This window comes from Plasmodium reichenowi, chromosome 12 (assembly GCF_001601855.1).
Source record: "Plasmodium reichenowi strain SY57 chromosome 12, whole genome shotgun sequence".
NCBI lineage: Eukaryota > Apicomplexa > Aconoidasida > Haemosporida > Plasmodiidae > Plasmodium > Plasmodium reichenowi.
Genome location: NC_033657.1, coordinates 1,066,330 through 1,077,271, shown reverse-complemented (window position 1 = coordinate 1,077,271; position 10,942 = coordinate 1,066,330). Strand labels below are relative to the sequence as shown.

The window sequence follows — 10,942 nt, the reverse complement described above, 5'->3', positions numbered from 1 at the left end:
TTTTTTTTTTTTTTTTTTTTTTTTTTTTTTTTTTTTTTTTCCTTACGTTCGTTTATAAAAATATACATTAAATGTATAAATAGTATTATACATATGTACATTTTATATATATATATATATATATATGTATATATGTATGTATGTGCTTTTAAAAAATGTATATTGAGAAGTTAAATTTGAACTCTGAAAATGAGAAGATCACGAGCTTAGATTTCCAGGCTCATAGTGATATGAATAGATTAGCTATTTCTAGCTTACACCAAATAAAAATATATCATATTCCTTTAAAAGATAAATGTTTAAGGAATAATAAAATAAATATTGAATTATTATTTGTAAGTAATGATCATAAACTTGTTTATATTAATACGATACGTTGGAGTTTCAATGGTCTCTTTTTGGCTAGCTGTGATAGTGGAGGTACATTAGTATGTTACGAATTGGATTTGAATAAAAAAAAAATTATGGATGAAATAAAAAAAAATAATGAAAATAATAATAATAATATGAATAATAATAATATGAATAATCTGAATAATATGAATAATCTGAATAATAATAATAATAATAACAATAATAATAATATGAATAATATGAATAATATTAATAATAATAATATGAATAATATGAATAATATTAATAATAATAATATGATTAGTACCTATTCATCCATAGGAAATAAAGAAGAATGGAAAATGACAAAATGTGTAAAGATACCTGAAAGTGGAGAAATCTTTGATCTGTCATGGTCTAGAGATAATGAACATGTTGTGTGTGGTGTATCGAAAGGTGTTGTTTATATATTTAATTTGAGAAGATCTATTATTGTACACAAATTATTTGTTAATGGTACTACCGAAAATATTAAAGGCGTATGCTTTCATCCTAGTAATAATTCAATCATAGCACAGAGTAGTGATAATATTACATGTTTATGGAAAAAAATTAATATATCTGGAGATACGAAAAATTATTGTGGTAATTTTTATGAGAAAAATATAAAAACAAATATAAATGAGGATTTTATAATAAATGGAATGAATAATATCAACAATGTGAGCCATATCAACAATGTGAGCCATATCAACAATGTGAACCATATCAACAATGTGAACCATATCAACAATATGAACCATATCAACAATATGAACCATATCAACAATATGAACCATATCAACAATATCAATATGTCTCATTATACACATGACAAGAAAAGAAGTATACATAATGATTTTGTAACTTCTACACAACCATTAACAAGAGAATATTTTCATTATATATATGAAGAAAATATGAATAAAAAATATAAAAATATAGATACTCCTACTATTCGTCATATTTACTTTGATACATTTGGTAAATATGCTAGCATTACTCATATTCCTAATAATGGACGCAATTGTGGAATCTTATTAAAAATTAAAAATAACGAAAAAATTAATAGAAATAGAATATTTATGGATGGACATGGAAGTTGTATACGACTAGCCAAAATAGGACAGAAGGTATTTATCGATGTTCAAAAAAAAAAATTATACAGTTTGTATTGTCAATGTAGTGATAACGGGGTTATATCGTTTTGGAAAATCTTTTTGAAGAGATTGAAGAGAAAATCGACATCTCATATGAAAGATATTAATAATAAGAGCAGTGTGAATAATGTGAACAATGTGAATAATGTGAACAATGTGAATAATGTGAACAATGTGAATAATGTGAACAATATGAACAGTGTAAACACCATGAACAGTGTGAACACCATGAATTATAAGAACAGTGTGATTTGTTTAAGTGAGGGCAAAAAAAATTTTAATAAATATTCAGTGGAAAAAAAAAAATCGATATTAAAAAGAAAAAAGAAAATGAATAAATATGCACGTTGTTTTTTAATTATTCAGAATCTTTTAGAAGAACAGACATGTGCTGTGGATTTAAGTTGGTCAGAAAAATATGATCAATTAGTTATCGGAGCTTCTAATGGATCTGTATATATAATACAATTAGACGTTTTTAAATTACGATTAAAACCATTTTATTATAATATTAAAATAGATATAAGTAATATAGGTCCTAATTATGATATGATTGAAAAAGAAATAGAATTCAAGGTTGTAAAACCAAAACAAATAAAAGATAATTATCAACATGTAGATAAAAAAGTTAAGAATAGAATAACACCCAAAATTAAATATTTATATGATGAATATGGTAATATAATTGAACATAATAACAACAACAACAATAATAATAATAACAATAATAATAATAATAAATATAATATTAAACATAATAATAATAATAATAATAATAATAAAACACCAGATGTTATTCACATTTTAAATTGTTCTGTTTACTCATTCTGTAAACAATTAACAACAAAAGATTCTCTCTCCAAATTATTAGATGAGAGAAAACAATATTCATGCAAAAGTAATTATAAGAACAAATGTAACCTTTATGATAACCAATGGTGTCATATAAAATTTTCATCTATTGTAAATATATTACTCTATATATTTATGAAAGTTATAGAAAGATTTATAAAATCTTTTGAAATTCTTATTTATTCTGATGTATATACAGTGTTCCATAAGACTTTACCTATATTAACTTCTACGGACATTATTTCTCAGGGTAATAGTAATAACTTATGTCGTGTTCATAAGGACGAGGCATCTCGTAATGACTCCCCGAACGATTCTGGGGATTCGCACAATAGAAATAATGATAATAATGATAACAACAATAATAATGATAATAATAATAATGATAATAATAACAATAATGATAATAATAACAATAATAATAACAATAATAATAATAAAAATAATAGTAACACCGGTGGAGGTGGGAACAACAACAACAATAATAATAATAACAATAATAATAATAATAATAATAATAATAATAACAATAATAATAATAATAATAACAATAATAATAATAATAATAATAATAATAATAACAATAATAAGAACAACAACAATAATAATAATAATGATGATGATAAAAAAAAGAAAAAGAAAAATGCTATATCTAAAGGGGAAAAAAGAAATAGCCTTAGTAACGATAATAGTATAGACGATGACCCTAATACAGAAAAAAAAACAAAATCGGTGAAAAGTAAAAAAATAAGTAAACCGATCATTTCAAATGTTACGAATATAATAAATAGTAATATGAACAAAAGTACCATAAACAGTAACAACATCAGCAGCAACAATAATAATGATAATAATAATAATAATTGTAGTAATAGTAAAATTTTTAAGGATGGAAAAACAAATAAAAACTCGAAGAAAAAAACAGAAACAAATAATGAATTGTATACTTTAAAAAATATGAACGACATGTCAAATAATGAAATGGTTAGAGGAGATCGTATAAAAAATGTTGCGCAAGCAAGTATTGAAAAAAAAAAAATTCCTAGTAATAATAACACTCCAGGTAACAACAATAATTTGAGTAATATGAATAATCTTAATAATATGAATAATCCTAATAATATGAATAATCCTAATAATATGAATAATCCTAATAATATGAATAATCTTAATAATATGAATAATCTTAATAATACGAATAATCCTAATAATATGAATAATCTTAATAATATGAATAATCTCAATAATAATTTTAAAGATGATGATTATTATTTTGAGAGTTTTACAAATTATTTAAGGGAATATGACACGTTAGATTCAACCAATAATCAAGTTAATTTAAGAATTCTAGACATAATAAGAAATAATTATAATAAGGAAAATAATAAAGATATGTATGAATCTACCATTCCAATAGTTACACAACCCTTTTGTAAGTATGATGATATTAATAAAAGGAATAATCATGGATTTGCCTTATTTAATATTGAACAGACTTTAAATGTAACTAACGTTGTTGATTTGAGTAAAGATAAAGGTGGAGAGAAAAAAAAAGTAAATAAAAAGACAGATTCAAGTGAAAAAAAGGATAAACCAAAGGATACCAATTACAAAAAAAGGGATAGTAAATCAAAGGATGTTAATGAAATGAAGAGAGATAGTAAAGCAAAGGATTCAGTAGACAAAAAGAGAGGAGAGAGTAAACAAAAGGATACTAATGAAAAAAAAAGAGATAGTAAAGGTAGTAATACAAATGATAAAAAGAGGGATAGTAAAACTAATGGAATCCACGATAGAAGGAAGGATACAAAAAGGGATATGAAAAATGTAAATAAAGAAATGAACAATGAACAAAATAAAGAAATGAACAAGGAACAAATTAATGAACAAAATAAAGAAATGGATAGCGAACAAATTAATGAACAAAATAAAGAAATGGATAGCGAACAAATTAATGAAGAAATAAAAACTCCATTTAAAGATAAATCTACTTTTGAAAATATAAATGATCCTAATGATTTAACAAAAACTTTAAATAAAACATCTATTATAGATGCTAATTCTTCTGTGAGGAAAGATAAAAATAAATCCATAAATATAAATTCTAATACGTATTGTAATGCCGAGTGTGGTATCGAATCTAATGTATATTCAAATGCAGAATCTGGCGTACATTCTAATGTAGAATCTATTGCGTATTCTAATGCAGAATCTAATGTACAGTCAGATGGGGATAAAGGAACATTTTCAAAGAATGAAAAAAAGGAAGAGAAAAATAAAAAGAAAAGCACAACAACAACAAAAAAAAAAAATAATAATGCTGATAATTCAGATATGGAATGGGAAAATTTCAATCCACAATTTACAATATTCAATACTTTTGAACCTAATGAAGATATGTTTCTTTCTAAAGAAAAACATGATGCTTCAAATGATGGAGAAAAAACGGGTTCTAATAATATGCAAAAAAAACAATCCAAGAGAAAAAGTTTAGATAATACAAATGATAATAAGAAACATAATAAAAATAACATAAATAATAATAAGAAGAAGAATGATGCTTTTTTTTCATCAAATGAAATTAATAATAAAAACAAAAATAAAAATATGAATAATATATCCATTTTCCATTCGAATGTTGAAAATAATGACATGCTTAATAAAAATGATCATATGGATTTGTTACATATGGAAAGTCATCAAACATATGATAACATGCGTTCCTCTGACAACAAGAAATATGGAGATAAAAATGTTCATATGAAGAAAAAGGAAACTGATGAATTTGAACAGGAAGAAGTACATGTCGGTGATAAAAAATTAAAAAATGATGAAGAACATGTTGATGCTCATTATATGTCTTATGGGCATAACGTTGAAAATAACAAAATGAAAAATCAAAAGAAAAGAATGTTTTCCAACGAAGAAAATATGAATAGATTGGTAAAGCAAGAAGAAGGATATTGTAAAAAATGGAAACATGATTCTATGAATACATATTCTTATGATAAAGGAGAACATTATGATATAAATTACAACAGAAAGGAAGTGCTTGGAAGTCCATGTATAGAAAATAATGATGACTTTATGGAGAATTTTAAAGAATCAAGAAATGTTTATAATATAGAATTGAACAAAAAAGATGATACCTATGAAAGGAGAAGTATGGTGATTAGGCAAAGATATATGGAGAATGAAAAGGCGCAGGTACATGATATATATAAAAAATATTATGAACGAGAAGAAAATAATGAAGAGGAACATGATTTGAATCAATATGATCATCCATATAATATGAAAAAAAGAAAATATGCTTCAAATGTTTATGAAATTGATGAGGTTATGTTACATGATAATATAATACAACAGGATAATATGTATAATGATACTTTACAAAATAATAAGAATTATATAATGCAAAGTCGTTCTAATTATAATGTTGAAATGTTGAATAAAAATAATAAGTTAGACACTTGTGAAGAAATGCGTGATATAAAGAAACATAAGAAGAATGAGATGAAAAAAAAAAAAAAAAATAAAAATAAAAATAAAAATAATAATAATAATAATAATAATAAAGAAAAAGATGATAATTATAATATAAAAAATACGAATGAAAAGATGATAAAAAAAGAAAAGGATAATTGTAATAATATAGAAAATGTACATTATAAAAAAATTATGGATAAAATATTCATTCTAGACAATAGATATGAAAATTGTCGTATATCTTGTTTACATGAAAATGCTTTAATAAAAAAAAAAAAAAAAGAAAAAGAAAAAGGAAAAATAACCCAAAATAACCATATATATAATGATTATAATATATTATGGCAAGATGAGTTATTAGGGAGAATGATTAATTATATCTTTGACAATTATTATATATATATAATAACAAATAATAATACATGTGATACATCATTATTAAGTATATATAATTTAGAGAGCAAATTATTATTAGATAATTTCCTGATACCTTTAGAAAATGTGTGTGGAATAAATATAATAAAAACATTTTATTTAGATAATAATAATATGTATATATTTTTTTATATATATAATATAAATGGTTTATATTATATATATCAATTTTATAATTATAGTATTATAACATTATTATATTCTTTTAGTATATCGGAATTAAATACAAGTGTTGAATGTATAAATATGAGTATTATTGAAAAGTTAGAAAACAATATATCTATAGGAAAGAAGCAAAAATCATATTTAAGAAATTATAAGAATCAATTTTTACTTCCAAAAAAAAAAACACATATAAAAACTAAATTAGAAAATGATCAAACTGGAAATAATATAAAGAAAAACAATCATATTAGTTTTATAGATGATAAGAAAAACAAAAAAAAAAAAAAAAAAAATGATGTAATAAAAAATAAACCAAATATTAAAGAAATTAAAAAATTAATAAAATATATAACATTTTATAATAATCAAAATGAAAATCGTATATTATTAAATAATATGAATGTACATTCTTTTAATGATTATAATAACTTGGGATTAAATCAAATTACATTTTTAAATAATAATAATAAAAAAAAAAAATATATTACAAATGGTAATAATAATAATAATAATAATGACAATAATTATGACAATAATAATGACAGTAATAATAAGTGTAGTCGTCGCAAAAGTTATAACATTAAAAAATATATAAATAAAAAAAATATATTTAATAATAATAATTATAGTCCTTCCAATTCATTATTAAAAACCAAAATGAATAAGAAAATATATAATAAAAAATATACACAATTAAAACCTTACGCACCTTTAATTGGTACTAAGAATTATATAAATATGAAAAATTCTTTAAGGCCATCATGTTGTAACGATATGAATCAATTTCATATATTAAGACGTATGCCCATATCTAAAAGTGGTGCTGATATAAATTTGATTAATAATGAAAAACGAAACAAAAAAATGAAAACAAAAAATGTAGCATTAGGAAAAAAAAGTTATATAAATGAATATTTTAATAAAAATATACATGGATATGATTTAATATATGATTTTATATATAGGAAAAAATCCTTTTTTTATAGTTACATGTGTATATATATTTTTTTAAAAAATGGACATATATACTTAATAAGAAGAAATCTAATGATAAAAGATAAGGATGAACGTTTTATTGAATTGAATGAACATATATCTCAGAATAATGGTATAACCCTTATATCACGTCTGGATAATATTTATTATGACAAGTCTTTATATTGCGATATTGATTTACGACATGGAAAAGACGACACCGAAGAAGATTACCTTGGTGATAATATGTGTGGTGATAATATGTGTGGTGATAATATGTGTGGTGATAATATGTGTGGTGATAATATGTGTGGTGATAATATGTGTGGTGGTAATATGTGTGGTGATAATATGTGTGGTGGTAATATGTGTGGTGGTAATATGTGTGGTGATAATATTTATGATGATAATACATGTGATGATAATATCTATGAGCAGTGCCATTCCGATATAGAAAAACATATATATTCACATGATGATCATCATTATCATAAACATCATGAGAGACGAAGAACGTTAAGGTGGAGAGGTTACAAAGATGCAAAATTAAATTCTCCTTTTGTTGATGATTTACTTTATGAGAAAGAAAAGATGAATAAAGAATGTAATCAGTTGATATTTAGCAGACATTTAGATAAGGAACATTATTTATATGGTAAGAATATTCATTTATTTGACAATTTACAACAAATACAAAAAAGAGGGATGAGAAATGTTTTTACTTATGGAAACTTTTTTAACATATATAATTTCGATTTGAAAAAATTATTATTATCTGAAAGAAAAATAAAAAAAATTAAAAATAATAAAGAAGATTATTTTCAAGATTATCTTGAACGTGAACATGCTGATGAAGTAAACAAAGATAACAAAGATAACAAAGATAACAAAGATAATAAAAATAACGTTCAACTACGAGAACGTAATGAACATAACATGAACTATAAAATAAATAAAGAAAACGTAGATAGTGTACAAATCATAGATGATACACAACATTTTTATAATACCGAAGAAAAGGAAAAAGAAAAAAATAAAGCTTCCTATTTTATGAAGAACTATTATAATGTTTCAAAGAAATTAAATAATGAAACACTTAAGGAAGATGATAATATATATAGTATACATTTAGAAGATCATAATAAAATACAAGATATATATAATCAGGTTTCTTATAATGAATATGAACCAAATAATCTAAACCCATCATTCATACGTCCTAAATTAATAAGAACAAATTCATTACCAGCAACATTGTCTTCATCCTTTTTAACAGGAACACAATCCAACTCTTTAATAAATCAAAATGATCACAATGATTTTTTTAGTTCATCATATTCATCATCGAATGATATTACATCTGATATATTAACAGCACAATCTTGTAATTTGGAATCTGATGAGGAATCTGAAGAGTTCCATGATATAGCATCATCGAATTTTTTGTCTGATACGTCTGTTGATATGTCACAAGATGTGTCACTTGATATGTCACAAGATGTGTCCCCTGATATGTCACAAGATGTGTCGCCTGATATGTCTCCTGATATGTCACAAGATGTGTCGCCTGATATGTCCCCTGATATGCCACTTGATATGCCACTTGATGTATCACATCCTATTCCTCCCGTTTGTAACAACTCTACCTTAGGAATCCAAGTGAAGAAGGAAAAAAACAAAAGTGAAGAAAGAGATGGTAGAAAAGGAAAAAGAAAGGGAAAGAAAAAGGAGAGTTCATCAAATAATAAAAAAAATAATAATAGTAAAGAACAAATTAAAAAGAAGGGACATAATAATAAAATGAAGAATTTGTCTTTAAAAGACAAACCATATGTTGATGATGATAATGTTCCACGTCCTTTTACAGTATTTAATAAATTTGTATATAAAAATTTCCCAGATATTTTTAATTGCTTACAAACCTGGAATAAACAAGATACAGATATAAAAACAAATAAATTATCTAAAGAAAATGTTTATGTAAAAACAATAAAATATTTAGAACTACAAATGAAATATAGTATATATATAATGAATAAAAAAGCATTTTTAAATTATTTATATATTTATTTTAAATTCTTAGTAGAATATTTAGATATATCAAGAATTCATCAAACCTTCTTATATTTTATTCATACAACATTAAATCATTGCCAAAAATATTTCTCAAACTTTGATATTTATTTTCAGAATATTCAAGCACCTTATTGGAGTGATACAAATTCATTATTATCTATGAATGTGCATTTTTTCTTTATAGTCTTATTTGCTTATTATAATTTTCTTGTACCCTTATATATACTCTTATGTAGAAAAGAAACCAAGAAAATGTATTACTCATTTTTAAAATTTATCAAGGAAATGCAAAATGCTATTTTTTATATTCAAAAAATATTCCACAATCATTTCCACAAGTTATGTTTATAAAAAATTAATAAAAATAAAAAAAACAATAAAAATAAAAAAAATAAAAATAAAAAAAATAAAAAAAATAAAAATAAAAAAATAAAAATAAAAAAATAAAAATAAAAAAAATGATGTCAGGGAAAAAAAAATTTTTACTAAAAAGGAAGTTACCCTTCAAATATAAATGTACAAAATTATATGTATGTTAAAATTTTTATTTTTTTTATTTTTTTAATTTACAAAAAAAAAAAAATAAATAAATATACACATATATATATATATATATATATATATATATATTTATTTATTTATATTTATTATATTTATATGTATGTATGTGCGCATATAATGAACATAAAAATTTAACAAAAAAAAAATTAATAAAGGAACTTTAAAAAAGTGTACACTTGTTTACACATTTTATAAAATTTCAATATTAACCTTATCTGAATGATTTAAAAGATCACTTTCTGAAGGAACCTTTTGAATAAAAGGATCATCGTCTATCGATACTTTATATAGTTCAAGTTTTTTAAGAAATTTTGAATGGATCTCTTGAACTTTGTCTGTATCTAGGATTAACTTTTTGTGTTCATCTGGTGTCTTATCCCAAATGAGCGGATTTAGATATTCCAGTCCTACAAAAATATGGAAAGAAAATATACATATGGAAAGAAAATATACATATGGATATAATATATATATATATATATATATTTTTTTTTTTTTTTTATATTTATATATTAATTAATCTATATATATAATTTTTCCACATGTTTGAAAATACCAGGGGGAGGCTTCATATCCTTGTACCCATCTGATGTCTGAAGATGATTATGCACAGACGTAAATCTTTTTTTAAAAGATGTATAAGGGTCAGTATATTCTTTCTGAATTCTTTCAGTTTCATTATGAATAGTTATATCATCCTCATGTATAACTGAACTTCCTTTCCTTATTTTTTCGAGAGCTATCTCCATATTTATTAATGCTCTTTTCATTATTTTATTATCCACTTTTTTATTCCAAGAAAATGTTTTATCAATACCAGTTCCAAATAATAATGCATTATTTTGTTTATCATAAAA

The 10,942-nt window shown here is 22.8% G+C and overlaps 2 protein-coding genes across 2 annotated transcripts in view; one reads left to right on the top strand and one right to left on the bottom strand.

Annotated features, from left to right (window-relative positions):
* Window positions 1–155: 155 nt before the first annotated feature.
* Window positions 156–9,875, top strand: PRSY57_1228100 (hypothetical protein; the record flags this gene model as incomplete). The annotated part of the gene is made up of 1 exon (XM_012908702.2): window positions 156–9,875. One exon carries the CDS (start codon window positions 156–158, stop codon window positions 9,873–9,875), a length of 9,720 nt encoding a protein of 3,239 aa, XP_012764156.2.
* Window positions 9,876–10,274: 399 nt separating this feature from the next.
* The window catches only part of PRSY57_1228000 (hypothetical protein), a gene marked incomplete at both ends in the record, with an annotated part of 3,539 nt that continues 2,871 nt past the window's right edge, over window positions 10,275–10,942 (bottom strand). The window contains 2 exons of the mRNA XM_012908701.2: window positions 10,275–10,492; window positions 10,642–10,942. The exon at window positions 10,642–10,942 is cut by the window's right edge and continues 2,871 nt beyond it. Of these exons, the coding sequence (XP_012764155.2) occupies window positions 10,275–10,492; window positions 10,642–10,942 (519 nt within the window). The remainder of the gene's footprint in view (window positions 10,493–10,641) is intronic.